At 41.3% G+C, this 22,207-nt stretch overlaps 1 protein-coding gene across 2 annotated transcripts in view; it reads right to left on the bottom strand.

The window, feature by feature from the left end:
• Positions 1 to 22,207, bottom strand: part of PDE7B (phosphodiesterase 7B) — a 292,124-nt gene that overhangs the window by 12,769 nt on the left and 257,148 nt on the right. For both annotated transcript variants that reach the window (XM_045843704.1, XM_045843703.1), the window contains 4 exons: positions 20,402 to 20,502; positions 18,898 to 19,029; positions 4,954 to 5,045; positions 1,422 to 1,566 (listed from right to left, as the gene is read on the bottom strand). In XM_045843704.1, coding sequence (XP_045699660.1) covers positions 1,422 to 1,566; positions 4,954 to 5,045; positions 18,898 to 19,029; positions 20,402 to 20,502 — 470 coding nt within the window. The remainder of the gene's footprint in view (positions 1 to 1,421; positions 1,567 to 4,953; positions 5,046 to 18,897; positions 19,030 to 20,401; positions 20,503 to 22,207) is intronic.

The raw sequence follows: 22,207 nt of genomic DNA, 5'->3' as shown, positions 1-22,207 counted from the left end.
TTTGCAGAGCCAAAGCAAGGCCTCTTGGCTTGCCTCACACTCATCTGGGTCTGGGATGCCTGCTTTCTCTGTCATCTTGATCCTAGGAGGGTTAGCTTGAATTCCCAGAGAAGTAGATTCTGCCCTTTACCACTAGCTGCAGGGAGACTGCTGCCCACGTGGGCTTCTGTGCTGTGCCCTGCCCATTAGCACAGTCTCTTTGTTCTGACCTGGTTTCCCTGGGATCACAGAATCACTAACAGTGCTGGGGTCTGGGAAAGCCTGGGTCATATGAAGTTGCTAATTTGGTTGTTTCTTTATTTCCTGGGTAATGGGGGCACCAATACATGCTGGAATGGGTAAGGGGCAGAAGTCCCCTCTAAATTCTGCCTTTTGGGCATTCATTTGTGCCAGCAAGCTCTCCTTTTGAAACGAAGTGTTTAGGGCAAATCTTTCAGCTACTCATTACTTGGCCCAAGTCTCTAAAATCAGACACCAGGTTGATCTTTGTGGCGGTCAGGGAAGAGAAGACTGATTTGGGAAGAAAGAAAGAGGGCTACTCAGGGCTGCAGCTGGGAGGGGAGCATTTCCTGGGAAGCAGGTGGCACTTTGGACAGCTAGAGGGCGGCATGGAGGCATGGAGAGGAAAAGACGGCCCAGTTCAGTTGGCCATGCAGCTCTGTCCCCCAGTTAAAGTTGGTCTATTTAGATGAGCCTAGGGTCCATCCATTCAGTCGTTTGTGCCAAAAGGAAGACAAGAGAAAATGGAGGATCAAGAAGAAGGCTCTGCTTTGTATACCAAGTCAGAGTTCTACTCCTGGGGTCCACTCCTCTTGTTTTCATGTCGCAAATGGCTTCTTACCATGTAATGATGCAGAAAGAGTTGGGCTTGATATGATTCAAATCACGCAGTTAAAACTATTTGTTTATTGGTGCCTAAAAATGCTAAGACTAGGTGAACATGTTTGAGCCTCAGAGGAAAATTTAAGTTTAGGTAGCAAAAAGAAGTAAAGCAGGGTTTGATTAAATAGGTTTTAGGTAAAGGAAGGCACTGCTTCTTAAGTTTTTACTTGCACCATAGTTAACATAATATACTGTTGTGCCATAGAAACAGCCTTTTAGAATTGCACAGGTTTCAATTTTACATCAAGGCACAAATACACTAGATTTTACCACACGCATCTGCCCAGTGGGGCTACTTTGTGGTGAAGCAGTTACCAACAAAAGAAAAATGCGATTTTATCAACTTATTGACCCCAAACCCAGACTTTTCTTGCTTGGAAACCACTTTAAAATGTCATGTGTCTCAAAGCTTTTAATAAAGTAGGTCACCGCTCTGACTTATACCACAGGAGATAAGTCCTCAAAAGTGCTAAAATCATCGATCATGTCCCTGCGTGTTTTCGCCCAGCGCAGAGGGCGGCTTTGTTGCCATTGTTTACCTGTAGCACAAAGTGCCTGTCCTGTTCATCCTCCAGTCTTAAGTCTTTATTTTGCAGGTGAGTTTTCAATTGGGTCAAAAATTCATTCTGTCTGTTGATGTCTGTTGCCAAGATCAAGGAGCCCAGCTGCTGTTCAATATCCTCTCTGCATCCGCAAGAATGAAAGAGAAAACACACACACAAAGCAAATCCCTCTGAGGAGAGCGAGTGATTCTGCCATCGTCGGGTGGCTTGTCATCTTGTTTCTGCCTTTGGTACTGTTGATTACAGAGTCCCAGGCCCTCGCAGCACAACAGTGATTCTCCCCCCACCCCACCGCCACTTCTGCCCTCGGACAGAAGGTACACTGGGAACTGCAGAGGAGGATCGAGACCTCAGATGAGCAAAGATGTAGTAGTTTACACATTCCCACGGTTCCTATGGGTGGAACAACTGAAAGCCAACTAGAAATTTATGAGGACAAAAGAAGACGAGCACAGGAGTTTGGGTTGTACGTTCATAGTGCTCAAACCAGCACAAACATTAAGATGTGTATGGGAAAGGGAAAGAGCATAACAACAGGAATGATAGTGAAGACCACAGTAGTGAGTGATACTGTGGGATAGAAAGACCCATCAACGGAAAGAAAAACCAGATAGGCTGGAAAGAGGTACTGGAACTTAAAGTGCACAGTGGTCAATTCAAGCACCATTACAAAGCGGTAAAAAAAGCAATATATTAGTAAAAAAAAGGTATAGAGAAAAGGGATATTGGAGAAAATAAAACAAATTAGAGCTTTACTTCACATATAAAAAATAATCAGTGAAAGGAAAGATTCATAACTGTTTCTAAAGTTCACCTTTAAAAATGAAAATATTTAAGTAGCGTGCAGATAACATACATAGACAGTTTAGTGAATCACTACAAAGTGAACATTTTTGTACCCATCCCCCAGGTCAAGAGCGTCACCTGCAGCCCAGACGGTCCCCGCTGTGTCTCCTGTCACAGCCTTCTTCTCCCAACTGCTGAAGCAATCACTTTCTTAATCTCTATTTTAATCATTTCCTTGCTACTTTTAATAAATTTACCACCTCTACATACATATCTAAATATGGTTTAATTTTAACTGCTTTTGAACTTTAAGTTACACGGTGACTTGTGACTTGCTTCTTTAGCTTAACATTATGCTTTTGCAAGTCATTCGTGTTGATGGGTGAGCAGTCATTCATCCATTTCCATTGTCTCTTATATTGTATTCCAATGTAGTAATATTCTACAAAGTTTTTATCCATTTTACTTTTGATGGTCACTTGAGTTGTTTCTAATTCTTAACTACAAAGAAAAAAATGCCACATAAACACCCTTACATGCCTCCAGTTGTACACATGCAAAAAAAGTTTCTCTAAAACAATTGTAGTAATAGAGTAGGATTCTCATTGCTTTATATTTTTACTCTCTACATCTTTTTGTCATTTTGAAGAGTCTGTCATGCAACTCTTTTTGGTTTAATATAAATTACCTTGATTACTGATGAGGTTGGACATATTTCATGCATTTATTGGTCAGTGATATATTGTCTTTTGTGAAGTGTCTATTCTAGTCTTTACCTATGATTCTCTTGGGTTGTCTCTCTTTTGCTTACTGATTTTAAGGGGTTTACATATATAATTTTCAATAGTGGTCCTTTGCCAATTATGTGTTGCAAATATCTTTTTCCATAATGTGGCTTGCCTTTCTTGTTTTTAATAATGTCTTTTGATAAAAGGAAGTCTTAATATTTAGTATAGCCTAATCTATAATTTTTAAAATTTATAGTTAAGCTAATTCTTTTCTGATTTTTTCCTTAGTTTGTATAGTTAACCATTTTAAACCTTCACTTAAAATTTTTTTAAAATTTATTGATTTGAAAGAGAGAGGGATGAGGAGGGAGAAACAGAGAGATAGAGAGAGAGAAAGAGGAGAGAAGCACTGATTCATAGTTCCACTTACTTAGGCATTCATTGGTTGCTTCTTGTATGTTACCTGACCAGAGATTGAACTTGCAATCTTGGCGTATCAGGATGATGCTCTAACCAAATGAGCTACCTGGCCAGGGCTTAACCTTTACTTTTAAAATCAGAAAAATTATTTTATAGCATTTACATGAGGATAGAAGGAATAATCATGATTATGATGATGGTAACCTTCATTATAGTCCTTTCACATATTATTATTACATAACAATTATTCTATTAGCAAAAGCAGTTTATAACACTGTAACCCACAAAGACATGAAAAATACAGTATTTTTATATGGAATCCATAGGGATGAGCAGGACTATCTCAGGAAACAAATACTAACTGAGCAACAAGTAGAATTAATGAGGCTGTTATAGGGACAAGTCCTCTGTTTTTCCTTTTTCCCCCCTGTCCTCATTCTCCTTCCTTCCCTTCTCCTTTTGTTCTTTAGCTGACCCTGCCACCAACCTCCTCTTTTCTTCTCCTTCTTACGTGACTTCTTGTTCTAGTTTGTAGTTCTTCTTGCATTTCTTTTTATCTTTGCAATTTATTGTTTTAGTGAAAGGCATGAGTTTTTATTCCATGTATGGGGATTGGTTTTTAGTTCCTGAGAGGAGAAAGTGATCGGAACAGAATGAAGTTCTTCCTGCAAATTTAACAGTCCTCTGGGTGCTAGGAAAGAGCATGGGATAGTGTCAGAGGGCCAGGAAGAAATGAAGTGCCCAGAGCAGAGTGCCTGTTGTATGGAGAGACGTAACTTGGTCAGTGACCTTGACATATGTGTCCTTCAGAAAGAAGGGTACAGAGATCTATTTATTTTCTTCTCTTCTAGCTGCTGTGGGTTCTGTGCATTTTAATTAAACAGATCAGAATTTGTGTTGGCCTTGGTAGATAGTGCAGCAGCTAACTTGGGGCTATGTGGACAATGAGGCAAAGGCCTTGGATTTAGTAGGATTCTGCCTAAATCCCCGGGCTAATAAACAGCAGATCAGGAAACCAGTATTTCCCATTCTGTTTAAAATACAAGAGACCTGGGTAAATTAATGGTGAAAAAGTCACTGGGGCCAATTCGGTTACTTAACAGACATTTTAGAAAAAACTTCCTGACTTCTATCTCCACTGAGACCGGCAATTATGATACAAACTTCATTGAACTAGTCTTAAAACGAGCTTGAGAACTCCTGTGTTCCTTTTTGATAAATGTTTATTATTTGGGTCTACACAGGAGGACAATTTTGTTAACATAAAAGACAGGAATTTGGCAAAGCAGAGTGTTGATGCTGAAGAGTGTGAAAGCGGAGAACTGTTTATTCTCTTTTTCCTGACGTTAGGTTATAGACAATCCAAGGCCCTTTCAAAACTCGCAGAGAGAGTCTGGTTTCTGGGTTGCAGTAACTGACACCGAATCTCCTCTGATAGACAATACGGAGCGTGGGCAGGAAGCGCAGCGAGCTGGCTCACTACCATTAACCCGGGGGGTCTCAAGCGTGCCCTAGAGAAGGCGGCTTATCTCTAATGTGCGGACATCAGTATGTTTCATCTCTACACTACTTACGTCATTTCCTTTGGCAAGTGAGCGAGAAGCCTTGATTCCCGGAGCATGCCGATTGTAGAGCGCCAGTGGTGATTCTCCAGCACTGACATGTTCTAGAAAGAAAATGAAAGTAAATGAGAGAGAAGCTAGATACTGATCTTTCATGCTGAACACAGCTTCACTAAGGCCAGTATTTCTTCTCTTTGATGACAAACAGGCAGACTGAAAAAGAAACACAAAATAAAACCACCACAGGGCCCATTTTCAAGGCCTCAATGATGAAGGGAGAGCGGCCCTTGCTGACCCTACAGTGGAGGACTGAATGAGGGTCTACTTCTAATGTCATTCACTCCTGCCTCAGCCTTTTTTTGTGTGTGTTTAAAAAAATTGTGTTTATTTATTTTCAAAGAGAGAGGAAGGGCAGGAGAAAGAGAGGGAAAGAAACATCAATGTGAGAGAGAAACTTCAATTGGTTGCCTCCTGTATATGCCCTGACCAAGGACCAAACCTGCAACCAAGGCATGTGCCCTGACTGGGAATCGAACTGGTGAACCTTCGTTTTGTGGGACTATGCCCAACCAACTGAGCCACTCTGGTTGGGGCTTGGCCCCTGTTTTTAATAGCTTGGTCAGGCAACAATCAATGTAGAAGGAAGAAAGAGAAGCAGATACAAATAGGCACTAATGGATACCATGGGGCTATGTGCATCACAGAAGCCAAGGTTATACTAGTCAACTAAGCAGAGGCAGGCCTCACAGCCTCTAGTCTGATCTACGGCATTGACCGTTGTTTTCCAACACTCATAAGAAACTTTCTCTGTAAACCCCTGGGCAGCTGGTGACACCCTCAGACTTCTGAGTCCCAGTCCATAAATACAGTTTTGATTTGGTGGGTTTGTGCTGATTAATTTTTATGTACACTGAAGTGTGAGAGCCGCTGCCATGGAGGCAGCTCTGCTGGTAACCTTTGTGACCTGACACATTGGCATTTAGCCCAGTGGGTCTCAGTTTGAATCTACAATTGCTTCCTTGTTCAATTATCTTGATATTTCTTTCCTTGTAGGAACCTCTACTATGTTCAGTCTCTGCTTTGACCTTACTGTTATCTTAAATACGCTGCTAATCTGAACATTAGTTATTTAGATAATGATTAGTTCCTACAACCGAGTGTTTTTTCTAATTAGCAAACATCATGGCCTTAGCTCTGACTTGATACATGTAGAATGGAATGCTTCCAACCCCCTGGAAAATGTTTTGCTCTATTTTCTTATTTGTGTATTACTCCTCCATTTTGTTTCAAGAGGGGTTATAAACTTAGGAAAAATACAGGAAGATAGCATTCATTAAAAGTGAGGAGAGAATACATGATTCTGCTTACATGAGCACCTAGAGTAGTCAGATTCACGGAGACAGAGAGGATGGCGATTGCCCGGGCTGCGGGGGTTATTATTTAATGGGCACAGAGCTGCCGTCCTGCAAGGTAAAAAGGGTCCTAGAGAGGGATGGCGGTGGTGATTGCACAGCAACGTAAATGTACACTGAAAATGGTGAAGATGGCAAAGTTTATTGTTATTGGGCCACAATGAAATGAAAAGTTGAGGGGAAAGGGGCAAAGAGAACAATGTGGAAACTACATAGAGCCTGGAGAAAGACTGAAAAATATTCCCTCATTATGCACCCCATCTAAGCTGAGCTACCACATAATGCTCCACTTCTTCCGGAAACGAGAAAAGAAAACCTCTGTGAGTAACACATTCAAGGATCTACCAGGGAAAAACGAGGTTCAAGAACACTACCACTATTTTTGGTTCTAAACCCAGACAGCAATTTCTGTCCAGGACTTTGTAGAATTGAGTTTCATGAGGCAAGATACTTATAGTGACCCTCTGTATAGGCTGTTTTACTGCTATTCATTTCTCTCCTTGCCAAGGAGTCATTATTTGTTATTTATCACCCGACTGTGTTGGAACCAGTGATGAGATTTTGCTATTTTTATCAACTGGTCTATTACCTCTTTTTGGGCATGAGCCACACACAACAAAAGAGAATGTTTATTAGAAGTAACATCCTAGACTAATTTGTTTTGACCATAAAGATTTATGAGAGCAGAGAGTGGTAGGTCAGTGTGATGTAACAGATGTTCTATCTTGTGGTGACATTTAATTCGTAACTCATGAGTGTTCACTTGCAAGGCTAATTCAAGTAGATATGGAAATGAGTGTCTTCATGTGAGTTTTTCAAGGGGCTGGAAAATGGTAACAAGCCATAATGATAAATGACACCATCTCTCTGATGAGTGGAACAAAAGTGTCTGGAAGATTGCTTTAAGCATTGTTATTTATGCCAGCCTGATTTAAGATCTTCATTAATCATCTTCCCAAAGACAGAGTAAAAGGATACTTGGGAAATTTGCTGGTAGAACCATATTTGGAGATGAATACCAGGGAAATGGAATGATATTGAGTGGGCCCGGAAGCTGGCACAGAATGAACGACAATAGAGGACACGATTATAAACACAACCTCTCTGGGAGCAGTCTCTATAAATAAAAGCTTGTTTTGGCTGGAACTGGGTTGGAAGTAGGGGTACCTCACTGGATTCTAGAGAACAAGAAAGGGTTGCATGGGGAGAAGGAACTAACATTTACGAAGCACCCAGTTTACATGGTCTCATTTAATCTTTATATAACTCTCCACTATTTTTATCATTAACTCACAGGTAATAAAGTTTCAGGTTTCTCTGGGAGGTCACATGGCTAGTGAGTGGCTGAGGGAGGCCTTAAACCCAGGTCTGCCAGTTGTCAGGACTGAAGCTTTACACACGGCCCTTGGTGCCTCCCAAGAATTTCCCCTGTACAGCCACATCCGAGCCTTCAGAAGCCTGAAATTTATACACTGATAATGCTTATAGTGACGCTCATTCTTCCAAAGATTATGTATAGTTGCTGCTTTAAAAGCCTATCTATGGTGGATTGCTTTAATCAGATGTTAGCTTCTGCACCCTCCCTGGAATCTTTCCCTCCAAATTTGTTTTCATTGTGACAACCCTGTGGTCTGAAGGTAATGAGTTGAGTAGCTTTAGGCTGTGCTGGGGGAGAAGTCATCCCACGACCCCCTCTGCCCTCACCTCCAATCAGTCTCTGAGGCTTGTTGGTTCCTCCACCATGACATCCCTTATACCCATCCCTTCCTTTCACTGCCATGATCTGATTGCAGTGCTTTATCGTCCTTCTTAATGCTCCTTCCTTCAATCCATCCTCCCTAAAGCTGCCAGAATGTGACTTGTTGATTTGACAGGATTTCCTACCATTTCCCTAATCAATGGTTGAAATATAAACTAATATATTCTGAGTGCTAATGTTATACCAGGTGCTATGGCAGGTACGGAGGATCCACAGGTAGTAAGACAAAGCTGCTGCCCTGGAGGAGCTCCCCAACTCCACCCTGCCACGCCATTGGCTCATCTGCATTTCTGCTCCAAGAGCCACTGTAGTTTCTGCTCCAAGCACCACAGCAGTCCTCTATCAGATAAGTGAAGCCCAGCTCCTGAGCTCAGCATTCTGGGCTCTCTGGAAATTGTCCCAACTACCATTCTGTTCCCATATATTTGAAAAAATTCAAGACCTTTTCCTTTCCTTTCCTACGTAGCTCTTACAGTCCAGATAAGTGATCCCATATTAATAAGACTATAATTTATTATTGATAGAATCAATCTGAATGGCCTTTGGCCAGTTCTGGCCTCTCAAGGTGTTTTTTTTTTAATCTTAAAAAAACCTCTTTCTCTATGTTTACTTGTTAAACTACCACCTGTTTTTCAAAGTCCACTTCAAATATGCCATCCATAAAGCCGTCTTGAAATCATTCCAGTCAGAGCCAAACTTGCTGTCCTCCGAGTTCTATAGCTCTTTCTTTTGGCACAGCTCAAGGCCCGATCCGGCCGGACTCAGTCCCACTGATGTGTATAAGAGGTGTTTATGTACTTCCCTTTCTTCTTACTAAATCATAAGCTACATGTGAGTAGGAAGCCTGCCTTGTTCCTTTGTGTCCACTGAACTTTAGGTCTTGCACAGAGAAAGCACTTTCTTTTAAGGTGCAAATTAAGTTACTGAACAAATGACTTGATTTCATTCAATAAACATATTGTGTAGGTTCCAGGCACCATAACATGTGGTTGAAATACATCAGTGAGCAAAACAGACAAGGAACTAGTGGTGGCAGGGATGGGGAGAGACAGATAATAAACAATAAACATAATAAATGCTTTAATTCTGGGGAAAAGTTGTATAGCATCTCGGAAGACAGTAAATGCACAGACTGAAGGAAAAGAAGAGCAGTATAGTGGGGATTGGAGAGGCTTTGGTAAGGTAGTTGGGGGAAGAGGTATGATTTGAAATGACTTGAAGGCAGGAGGGAGCTAGCTATGATGCTGTCTGCAGAAGAGTGTTTCAGAGGAAACAGCTGGAGTCAAGGCCCTGGGGTGGGGGTTGGGCGGGGCAGGGTGTTGGGCAACAGCCCTGAGGTCAATGTACAGAGTGAGAGGGGAAGTATTAGGACAGAAGTTAGAGAGTCAGTGAGAGACCAGGTCATATATGGCCTTCTGGCCATTTTAACGATTTTGATTTTTACCCTGAGAGAAATAAGGAGCCACTGCAGGGGTTTGAGAAGAATGAAATCCCACGACTTACAGTTTAAATAAGGTCAACTTTGCTGCTACGTTGAAAACAGACTTTGGTAGGGGTAAAGGTTGAAGCAGGTGTAGAAGGCTGTTTGGGGCTGACAGCAGCCAACCAGGCACGAGGTGACAGAGGCTTGGGCAGGGCGGTGGCCGTGGTGAGAGTGGTTGGTTTCTGGATCTGTAAGACTTCAAAGTGTGTGCACTGAGCAAGTGGCAGGGTGGCAGGACTACCACCTGTGATGGGAAGGCTGCCTATGGAGCGGGGTTAGAGGACTTCAGTGCTGGCCATGCTGAGATATCGATTAGGCACATGGACATGAAATAACCAAAATAGTAACAACAAGAAAAGGAAAATGGAACAGTCACACAAATGTGGTAGTGATCGTGGTTTAGAGGGAGAATGTCACATAAAGGGAAAGACTGAGCCGATTAATCATTTTGAATGTCTCAGGTTTAAGATCAAGCACGAGGCACAGTAGAGACTCCTGTGTGTTCATCCCCTAAATCCATTTTCCGTTCCTACTTATTCACAGAACCTCATTTTTTTTGATGGTCTCATGGCTGTCTAGTATAAAGAGAACATTTCCCAGCCTCCTTTACAAATTAGGTGCAATCCTTTGGCTAAATTCTGACCCATTAGATGAAAGTAGAAATGTTGTGTGGGATTTCCAGGAAGACTGTTGAAAAGGACCTGACTCATCTGGGAGAACCCCCCACTAGCCCCCCCACCCCCCTTTAGGGTCCCACTGTTTGGAACTCAGCGGGAATGGCTAGAGCAGCAGCAGCTGTCTTGGGCAATGAAGACAAGTGTCACGCTCTAGAGATGACAGGTGGCAGAACTCGAAGGATCCCTGGTCCCTCATCTTTAATTTTGTGAGGCTGCCATGCCTCCTCTGGACTACCAACCTCCAAACCTGTTTTATGAAGGATAGAAATAAATTTCCCTCCCTGTTTAAGTCACTAACACACGAGGTTGGTTATTTAAAGTTATTTTGTCTTCCTTATCATTCTGAAAAAGTTAATGAGAAAAACTTAACGTCTTGATCTGTAATAGCACTTAGTTTTTTAAATAAGAATAATAATAATTTATAATTTCAAAAAAGAGTGAGGAGAAATAACCTTAAAGTCAAAAACAGAGGTGTGAGTGCCAGCTCACTCACAACACACACGCACACACATGTGCACACACTTCTTTTTTCTGAGATAAACCATTAACTGCCTGGTAGGAAAGACTTTCCTGAGGCTCCAGACAGAACTGACAGCTTCCTCTTCTAGCTCCACACCCCCAACTCAAGCCTCTTCTTGCGCCCCTAAAACACCGTGTAACAACTTTGTTCGCTGGCTTTGCTGTTGTGTCAGTGATCTCCACAGGTGTGTTCACTTAGTCTTGAAAACAGTTTTGAAAAACTATGCTCCCTCCGTACTTTTAGAATTGATGTGTAAAATCACAGATTTCAATGGCAACAAAAGATGTCATGTCTGGTGCGTTTGTGAATATTGTATTTTAATATAAAGTCATCACAACACTCTTTGATGTGTTACATGTATCTGATGGCATTTAATGCCCATTTACTACCCATTGGAAAAACATGAAAAGTTTATTCTTTAAGTCAGAAATTTAAAATTGATTCTTTTCTCTCTAGAACTTAAATTTCCATTCTATTTCCCCATAGAATTTTATTTCATATAACATATTTTATGTGCGAAATTCTCTTATTGTCACCCTTTCCCATTTCTTTGCAACAAAAATAAGTATATACATTAAAATTTTAACTTAACAAATTTTCCTAACATCATTTTCTAAGTAGTAAATGTTTTCAAGCTTGAGTTTACAATGCAATGGTTATTAGCAACTGATCAAAATACATGTGTATTACAGATTAAAAAAAATAATTTGCTTAATGATAAAAATTTATTGGACACACATGTATTTATGAGACATCTGGAAGAGTTATAGTTCCTCAGTTACAGGAGACTTCCTTTAGTATTTTCTGCTGTTCCTTCGGTATTTTCTCACACTGAGGTAGTCCACGACATTGGCACAATTGGAGTGATATGCAATACATGTGGCGGGAATGAGCTCTGTTATTGTTTTGTGAAGTGGGAACATGGTGACTGTGAAAGAGGGGTGGAAAAGCAGACCTGGCTTGACTGCCCTGAAAGCACTGGGGAGGCAGGTCAGTTTAAGGACCTGAAAACGGATTCGTTAGCACTATGCACTCCCATGTGCCCCTGGGAAAGTCTCGGTGTAGCCCCATGGGCACACATGCCTCATCTGAAAACAGCTGCCATGCATGACTGCCACTGAGAACACGGAGCATATCTTATTCATCTTTGTGCCCCAGCATGTGGCACAGTGCCACCTAATAAGTAAATATTTCTTGAGTGGATACTGAATAATTAATTTCTGAAACCTAAAGGTTCAGTAGCTGCAAAAGTTTAAGTAACAGCTAACAGCAAAAGAATCCTGCTAAAGTTCTGGTTAATAGCCGACAGAAGCCAGACTTGGGATCTTTTGTTGGGAAATAATTATAGCAAAAAGCTCTCTTCTACTCAACCACAGACAGGATCAGGTCAACGACTCCAGAACTAACATGTATCAGGTAGAATTTGTCAATTACAAGATAGAAAGTCGTTACAAGGCATTTTTCAATTAACACTTCTCATTCTTCATGGTGTAGGGTAGCAAGAATGTAATGATCATTTAAAGAAAAAGAAGACTTTTAGGACAAAGATATGTCCAAGATGAGATGAAAAGGGTGAGTTTGAGAAGTCAGAGAATTCAGGCAATGTAGAGGGAATAGATTTCATTAAAACAGACATGTGTTGAAAGCCTGTAAGCAAGAGGGACATTATATCTTCCTTCCTGATTTTTAATCATTGAAAATGATCACTTTCTAATATATTACACATTTTACTTAATTACTTTCTGTTTCCCCTGGTAGAAAGTGGGAATTTTTACTTGTTTTGTTCATCTCCTTCATTTCCAGCACCTGGCATGTATTAAGCACTCAATGAGTATTTGTTGAATGAATAAAGGAATAAGTGATCGGTTTGGGACTCAGAAAGTGGTTCAGACTGGATGATGCACAAACGCCTCATTGAGTAATGATGGGAAGTGAAACTGGGAAGTGTAGCAGAGTCAGATCATAGCAGGACTTGTACAGTGTTAAGACATTTGGACTTAATCCTGAGGACAATGGGTTTTTGAGCAGGCATCTATGGGTCAGATTTGAGTTTCTGCAGAGGAAGGGTTGGAGCTGGGCCAGCCTGAATGTAGACAAGACAAGAAAGATGTTGGGCCCCTGCACCCAGGCTGGGACCTACTGGTGTCTCACAGGGAACAGCCAGCATTAAACTGAGCCCCACTCACAGGGAGGCGGCTCTGCTGCTGCAGGCTCATCTGGCTTTCGCAGTAGCTCAAAGAACAATATCAGTAAAAGGTAAATGTGAAATAAAGAAGAAAATCATCAGAAATGCCCATGGATATCCAAACACAGGTTGATATGATACATTTTACTATCCATTGACATCCCAGTGCTGTTTTGGAATCCCACTCTGGGTACCACATCTGTTTACCTTTAAGAGCATCAGCTCAGCAATTTCCTGTTATCCTAATGACATTTGTTCTAGGGTTGCCACCTCTTCAGACCTTTAGTTTAAAAAAATCTTTATCTTGAAGTTGAAAGAGTATATGTCTACCTGTGTGTCCAAAAATCCCTATTAGCATTTTAATTTGGAAAAAATGAAATCCTTAAAACTCCTACAGCAAAACCTTTATTTTCCTTTGTGTCTGAATTATGAAGTATTATCCACCCTAAGAACAAAACAATACTTTTGTTCTAAATAACAACACATCTGGCATTCAATAAACTACCAACACAGGGTTTCAAATTAAATCAAGAGTCTATTTGTCAAAGAAAATCTGGCAGAGCAGATTTGCTGTCATATGAGGCAGCTTTAAACTGTTGGTTCCCTTCTCCTCCATAATGGACACTTTCTTTGATTAAAATACTCAGGGTGATATTTGATAAACTGAGTCCAGTGTACAACAGGAGTCAGAGTTAATTAGTTTTTTAAACCAGAGGATACAGGAAGAAAAACACTAAGAACGTGATCTGTGTTTTCATTTGTAATTGCTCACAAAAGAGAGAAGCAAGACTTCTCTCTCCTCTCTCTAGGAGATACTGCAGGGGCTGAGTTCTTCCCTAGCAAGCCAAGTGGTCTCTCTGGCTATGCTGCAGGAGTCCCAGCCCAGGAGGTCTCAGATGAACTCAAGCTCTTCGAGTCCTAAACAAGACCTTGACCTTTGAAGAAACGACAGCACTGCCACGTTTGCTGCCTGTTTGAAGATACCTCTCTTTTGTCTGATCTACACCCACCCACGTCACTGCTCCGAGAACGAGGAGCCTGGGCATCCATCGCTGCCCGAGGGGCAGGGCTGCGTTCAGATGAGGGCCACGGACCTGCCACATACCAGCCACCTCACCATCAACAGCTGACACTTTAAAAAGAAGAAAGTCAAATTTGAGCCCCCTTTTTACAACTTTCACGCTACTTGCCCCTAACAGCTTTCCCATTGCAGAAACCATGAAGTTGTGTACAATCTCTGCAGTTGTCTGCTTGAGTAGAGGTCATAGGACCACGTGGGAAGAACATTTCTCCGGGTTCTGTCAACTTCATATTTATGGTTCTGAGTCATTAGAATAAAAAGTGATTAAAAATGTTGTCCTTCCTCTAAGTGTTTGTGGTAAGTGGCTAAAAAAAGAGATTATAAACTTCTGCAAGATGGTATAAAATGTAATAAATATAATGTCTTATAGAGCAATTAATTATTTTATTCATTAAGTTGCTCTGCTGCTGGTTAAATATAGTTGGACTCTATCAAAAGGAATTAAATTTTAAACTGAACTGAAAATTATTTCTTTTGCAATTATAATAACCAGTGTGGTATCTGATGTGATGCTTACTCTGCCCCGTTGCTGAGCCCATGTGGGGGGTGGGTTGGAGGATAGAGGGACAGAAGGTAAATTTGGGCTTCTGTCTTTCACATGCTCTTTTCCCTCTCAGTCCGCCACGGACAGACACCTGGGCTGTTTCCAGTCTGATGAGAGACGCGCCAGGTGGAAGTGCCTTGATCACCTTCATGTTGAACTTGGGTTGGCAGTTCAGCTAGCAAGTCCACCTCAGACAGCCGACGAGGGGAGAGAGCCCCCTGACCCAGCCTTCACTCCAGCTGCCCTGGCTCTCTCTTTATCTCAGGGCAGAAGCACAGGCTGGGCATTACACAATGAGCTTATTTATCCAAACTAAAAGAACACAGCCAACCAAAGGAGGGAGAGGAAGCCCTCTTGCATTTCATCTCATTCATAGTAAGTCTGGATTGTAGCAGTCACGCACAGTTGTTTTCAAAGCCACGTGATTCCCGGCACATCTCTATTTGGTTCTCGTTACCCAAATGTGTGTGTATGTTCCTGTATAATTTTTGTATATATATTCATAATATATATAATGTGTATATATTTTCACTCATTATCATGGTTCTTAATATTTTCTAAACTATGTTATAACTCATTTGAAAATATGAGTCTAAGTGATGGATCCTCCCTCTACAAAGATGTGTGTAGGCACATACTCAAAACCAGCACTGAATTTACTGAAAGCTCATTTATGTCTCATCCAACAGGCCCTTGGTGGGCTGAAAGGCTGCATTTCCAAAAATTTTAAAAACATCATGTGTTGTTAATGGTTTTGTTCAGCTTACATGCTATGTACCACGGATTTTCCCCTTGAAATTGAAAACCCGAGGAGTTATGCCAGGTCCTCATCTACAGCCTCATCTGCAGAGTGGGGATTTTCTGACACAGGTCCTACTGCTAATCCACAGTTTCTACTAAAGACAGAATGTACACTTAATCATAACATCCGCTATGTCTGAGACACGGACCTGAGAGCGAGGTTTGCTCGTGTCAGGACTACGCCCAGCTGAGGTTCACAGGGACAGCCCATTTTCAGCTACTATGGACCTGTGGGTTTAATCCCAGAGCACACCGTCTTGTGTCGCCTCTAGTGCTCTCCAAAATGTTACTCAAAATGTTACTCACACTTCACGGCCTAGTCTACTCCATTCTTCCTCCACGAGTTATTTCCTTTCAGAAACCATTTGCAGAATCACTTACTGTCTTCCCACCACGTTTGTTTGTACACCAGCTCCACTGTGGAGTGCTGAGCAAAGTCTCTCCCGCTTGCAGCAATGTGTCCCTAATCCTCTTGTCTCCCTCAAAGCAACAGGACGACCTGGCGGGGCGCTCTTAGTCTCCTGCATACAGTAGGTGGTTAATATGAGTTTTAGAGGCAGTATGCACAGTGCTTGGGTCCTTCAGCTCTGGAGACAAGAGACTTGACTTCCAATCCCAGCTTTGCCACTGATTAGCTGTTTATTTTTCAAAAAGACACTTCAACTTCCTAAGTATCAATTTTCATTTTTCTGCAAAATAGGCACAATAATCATACCCACCTGACTGGGCTATTGTGAATATTAAATAATAAAATACATTAAAAGCATTTAGCACAGCATTTGAATCATAGTGAGTGTTGAATAAAGGTTAGTTACATAATTTGTTAAACTAAATTTTACAGGGAATTTACCTTTTGGGAGTTCCTTCAGAAAGTCAGTAATGGTATACAGCCAAACAGTAAAGGCAGAATAAATTTTGGGGCAGAATTGAAATCTTATTTGCCTGATAAAAGTTTCATTTTTTCATCCTAGCCAGTTTTAGGGTATTGGAAGTAACTTGATGATATTGTGTGACATTGGTTTGCCTTCAGCATTGTTTCTGGAACAGAAAGACATGGCTCTCCAGCCCGGGAGAGATCTAAGACCAGTTGAGCAGGGCACTGGTGAAGACAGTATCGTAAATGTGGTGTTTGTGTCCTGTATTCTAGATTCTCTCCAGTCATTATCAAAGGGTCCTTTTCATCCCTCTCAAAGTAGCCATGCAGATCAGATGCTGATACATTCACTGCTAGAAAAATTAATGGCTCACTTTATTATAGTAATATCTTTGGGTACACAGAGGGGGAAAATGGTGGGGCAGAAGGGGGACATCTGTAATAGTGTCAACAATTTTAAAAAAAGCAAGAAAGGGAAGGGATTCGCCAAAGAGCACATGTGTATAACCCATGGACACAGAACACAGTGTGGCGATGGCCAGAGGGAAGAGGGGGCTGGGGCTGGGTGGAAGTGGCAAAGGGGGCGGGAGGAATGGGGACATCTGTAACAGTGTCAATAATAAAAACAAAGAAAAAAACACAAACTCTTCTGTAAAACGTTTTAGCTATATGCGTATCTTTAGCTAACTCCTCAAACTGGGATGAAGTTATCTTGGATTTTGCACATCTGAGTTTGAACAAATGTTTGAAGGTAGAAGTGATATTTTATTCGAGTTTGTACTTCTACATCCTAGAATATCATCCAATAGATGCAATAAATAGTTGCTGATTAAAAATATACAAAATTACATGTTGCATTGAAAAGGCTATAGAATATGTTTCTGTTGGAATGTTTATTTTAAACAAAGAGATTAAAACAAAAACTGTTAAAAAATATTTGTACTTCAATTGTAGGTTTGATTCCCAGCCAGGGCACATGCCAGGGTTGCAGGCCATGGCCCCCAGCAACCACACATTCATGTTTCTCTCTCTCTCTCTCTCCCTCCCTTCCTTCTCTAAAAATAAATAAATAAATCTTTAAAAAATATATTTGTACTTCAAAAGTTTGAGTAAGGAATTAATTTTTGAGAATGTTTTTAGTATCTAAAGAAGATAAATGGGGAGTATCATGCTTTTGAGAATCAATTTTTGTTAATTGGCAGTGAGTACTTAATTTCATTATTTATGTCTGTAACATCTGGCATATTTCTTTCTGACTTCTGTCTCATTGTGAGTTTATTGCGTGTTTTATACATACTACATGTCACAGGACAGCTGCATGACCCTCATTTTTATGTGCACATCACTCAGCAGCAGTAGATACTCTGAAACTCCACAGACATGATTTATTTGATGATGTGAAATTAGAATTATGTAAGCCCTTACATTATTTGGGAGTAAATTAAGTAGCCAATTGTGTTGATTGATTTTCTTTATATAATAACAGACTTTTGAAAAAGTCAGAATTGACAGGAATAGAGGATTTCCTTGGGGGCTCTGGGTGCAGTCACTCAATTTGCTTTCCCCTGGTCACATGTCTCTGTTTTCCCCAAGCAATAAAGTTAGCCTCTGAGATGGATTAGCAAGTTTGCTTTTCAGTTTTTCTTTTTTAGCCCACCCCCAAAAGGCTTCCTTAGTACTGTCATTCTGTCCCCACTGCATGGCCGTAACTATCCCAGCTCCGGGTGCTGGCCCAGCCCGGGGGGCGGCCCAGTGCTGAAATATATACCAGGTGGAGCCATAAGCCCTGGAACACTAGTTTCCACCTATGCCAAAAGCTAATCAACTGATGGAGAAAGGCTTTTGAAAATGTTCCAATTGTGCTTTATTGGAAGTAAATGCATCCTTAAGCTGCAGCATCTTGTGTAACACAGCTGCTTTATGGGGATTTGTCAAAAAACCTTTCAGCACTGAATTTTCTCAAAAGCTCTACTAAGATCGAGGTCAATAATTTCCTTGTATGTAAAGATTTTGTGAATGACAACCAAAGGTCTCCAAAGAATCCTGTTGAAAGTTCTGGGAGTAACTCATTTATGATATAGAGTTTAATATCTGAAACCATATCCTGGGTGAAAGTTCTCCTGGGCAGTCTACTCATGCTGCTGAACTATCTTTTTAAACAATAATGTCTACTGTCTTTGATAACATACCTGTGACTCAGACCCATAAGGTTCAGAAATGGCCCTAGAGACATAAGTGTAAATTAGGACTGTACCCGAGTACTATCATTTATAGAAGTCCAACAGGGACCGGCTTCAACAGGCCATTACATGTGAGATCATTTCCAGGGAGACAGATACTCTCAGACCATCAGAGAGTAGTCTCAGAGATGCTACTTGACTTCAAACAATTTCAAACCTTCTTCAGAGCACATGAAATTCCTTGGATATCCTTGTAAACCAATTCAATCTCTCTTGGGGGTTGCCCTGGACCTATTTCAAACCCGTGCTCTTTGGCTGTGGTCATCATTGAGGCTGACCCTGAACGAAGTGGTCCCCAAGACTGAGTGAGATTCAGGCTCCAGGACCAGGTGTAAGGCAGCTGGCTGTCCTGTGTCAGGCTCAAGGTGGAGTTCCCTTACCTGATACAGGCTGGCGAGGTGGTGGTTAGTTTTGATCAAAAATGGCTGGTTCACCCCTGGGTGGTCAACGTCGTGTGCCGCTGCGGCCAGCAGTCCCAGCATTTTGTCCAGAGGTGTGAGGAAGCTGGCCAGCTGTTGAAAGAGTCCAACTGGGGCGTTAATGACTGTGTTTTCACAAATAAGTTAGCATTTGTTTTGGCTACACCAAATCAAATGGAGTATCACAATATTGTCCAGGCCTTTCATCTCCCAGACGTTTACCCTCTGAAGTAGTCCCTGAGGCAACCGTCACGTGAAATCTCAAGAAAAAAGAAAGGACTGTGTGGAAAGTAATTGAGCAAATCAAACTGGGTCGACCATTCCGCTACCCTCCCTTTCCTACTGGCACTGTTTGCTGTTGTGGTTGCTGTTGTGTTGTCTGTTGGTGGGTAGGGAGAAGGCAGAGCCTGAAATGAGTCTTGTTCCTAGAGAAAGCTGTAAATGGAGTAAAAGGTTAAGACCAAAGTGATGGACACATTAAAAAATCATATGTATATCTCAACCATCCACCATATCATTGTCACTTCTTTGACTATGAAGTCAAGAGTGGGTTGAGTTGCAAAATTTGCATGTTTCTTCAATGTGTAGTAAATGGTGGGGGGATGTGTGAGAATCTTTTTTTGGTTAGCTAGGAAAACAGGCAAGAGAATGGGAATCCAGTACTAACTTTAAATATGCAACTTTCAGGCTACCTAGAAATAAAAACAAAACCCCAAAACCTTGAATGTCTCTGGGCTATTTTAAATAGATGAGGCATTTACCCAGTTTTGTCTTGGGAATGCTTGTCTGCCGTCTCGATAGTCAGTGGTTGGTGTTAAGCTAATTGAACTAAACGGTCTTGGACTGGAATGTTGTTTTCAAAAACTTTAAGAAAAATTCACCCTATACGTTATATGGCTAAGAAATGCTTCGGTTTTCAGTAATGAGAACTGTTACCATGTTTTTAATTGGGGATTGGTTTATCACATCAGAGCACGCTTGCTAAGGAGTCATCGACGTTCACAAGTTTTCTTGGGCCTGAATCAGGATGTCCAGTTGCTTTAGTAGAAAATGGAACCTGAGCTTTAAGGAATTTTGATTCTCTTTGTCAATCAAAAACCATGAGGTGAGAGAATTTTCCCAGAAAATTTCAGTGCTGGTGCTAGCGTAGCAAAGATTCAAGACAAAACTGCTAGTTCCTGGGACTGTTGAATATATCTAAGATGTAGACTGTCATGGGGAGGGTTACTTTTGTCCTAATGCAGGCTTTCATACAAATTATGAAAAGGAGCCTCAGAAAATTTGCATCCTCTTTCATGGGTGTTGCAGTTTTCAGAGCCGATGCTGGAACTTCAATATAAAACACTATATTCACATTGTGAATGACCCATAACGGCTATTCTGATATGTGGGGAGGTTTGGGACTCAGCAGGTAGTTGACTTCCCATTTCCAGGTAGCTGAGGCGGCAGCTGGGTCTGGACTTACCTTTGGCTCCTTCAGGTAGCAGTGCATGGCCTGGGTGACATCGGCAGCGTGGACGGCATTGTGATACGGGTTTTGGCTGTGGTAATCTTCTTGAACCATGACTAGGAGGCAAACAGATAATTCAATCAGCTAAAACCCAAACAGGAAGGGCGCATGATCTCTGATTTACTGAGGGTCCCTTCTGATTAAAAATATTAGTGTCTCCAAAATGGGTACCCTGGGGATTCTTTAAAAATGAACATGGCTCAGTAGCTTGGCAGTTCTACTGAGCTGTTTTTAGTGGAGAGGAGGGGGAGGGCAGATGGGAAAAAGGTTAAAGGGATTTGTGAGACTCTTGGGAATCCTCACCACCTTCATAAATCACCCCTTTCTGGCATTCATGAAGGCTTTCATTCATAGGCAAAATAAATATGTAGGAAAAGGACAACTTTATTTCACACTATAGTTTAATTATTTAAGTTTGCTACCATGTATGAATACTATGCCATAAAAGAAGCTTCCTTTTAAGCAGTGCTAGTAGGTAGGTAGCATCAGACTCCTGATGCCCCAAGATGGGTCCACCAGCCAGAGCAAATCTGGGGCTTCTTCAGGCAGATTTCAGTTTACTATGTTGATCCAACTGAGGACTCCGTGGCTGTATTTCTATCTAATGCAGATTAAGTTACCGTCTTTCATGCCCTTCTAATCTAAGGCCCAGAGTGCTCTTGGAAACAAGTAGAGACATAAGCAAGGCAATTTTGGTTTGCTATTTACAGAAGCCACTAGCTTGCTTTAGCTAATAACCAAGGTGATGCTTAGAATGAAATATAATCAGTGTGTATAGAATGTCCAGATTTGCAAGTCTGGCCATATTTTGTCAGCCCATGCTGTGTGTCTGACTCTGGATTCTGGTGTTATTCTTGTCATCAAATTTTTGCATTCTTCACATGTGCTCTGGGTGCATGCACATTTCCGAAGTATCTGCATTCTTCCTCTTTAGTCAAATCAGCACTATTGGCCTTAGTCACGGCCATTACTTTGCTCAAGCAATCTAAATTCAATTAGCTTGAGGTTATTTGTGTTTCTGAAACTGAGCCATGTTGTGGCTGGTTTCAAAAATTGCTATTGTGCTTTGTATACTCTTTATTCAGCAGGTTTATTTTACAATTATATTTGAATTCTGGCTTCTTCAGTTATTATTTGTATTGATCAAGTTAGTTAACCCCAAGGATCCTCAGTTTCCTTCTCTATAAAATGAGGGTAACAATAGCTCTGATCTCTAAGGGCTACAGTAAGGATTGAATGTGTTAATGTATGCAAGTCCTTAGAAGAGTTCCCAGCACCAAAAAGCCTGATTGTTGCTACTGTTGCTGCTGTTATTGTCACTACCATTCTACTCTGGATGGCATCAAGCTAGCTTCTGAATTCAACACACAGCCATGGGGTAAGTCAAAGATGCCAGAAACACGCTAAGTGACAGCAGAAAGCCATGTGATTAAAACGCGCCCTGGATAGTTCATTCACTGGCAGATGAGCAAGAATGTACACAAAGTCAGATGAGAACTGGGCTGCTTTTCATAGAGAGTGATGGTGGCGATAAGTGGAAAGAGGGTGGTCTTTCAAATCAGGGACACCTGGGCTCTGACAATTGTAGGTTGCTGACTGCGAGCAAGATACGGAATCTCTTTGTACTCCTCCTTCACTGTGGACCAAATGGTGGTTATAATGCCCAACTTGCAGGATTGTTGAAATGATTAGAAATAACATACCAACAGCATCCAGCCTATAGTGGGTGCTACATAAATGGTAGTTTCTATTATTTAAAAA

Source organism: Phyllostomus hastatus, unplaced genomic scaffold, assembly GCF_019186645.2.
Source record: "Phyllostomus hastatus isolate PE091 unplaced genomic scaffold, TTU_PhHast_1.1 phas_contig_40, whole genome shotgun sequence".
NCBI lineage: Eukaryota > Metazoa > Chordata > Mammalia > Chiroptera > Phyllostomidae > Phyllostomus > Phyllostomus hastatus.
The sequence above is the reverse complement of the archived record's forward strand: the minus strand, read 5'-3'. Positions and strand labels throughout refer to the sequence as shown.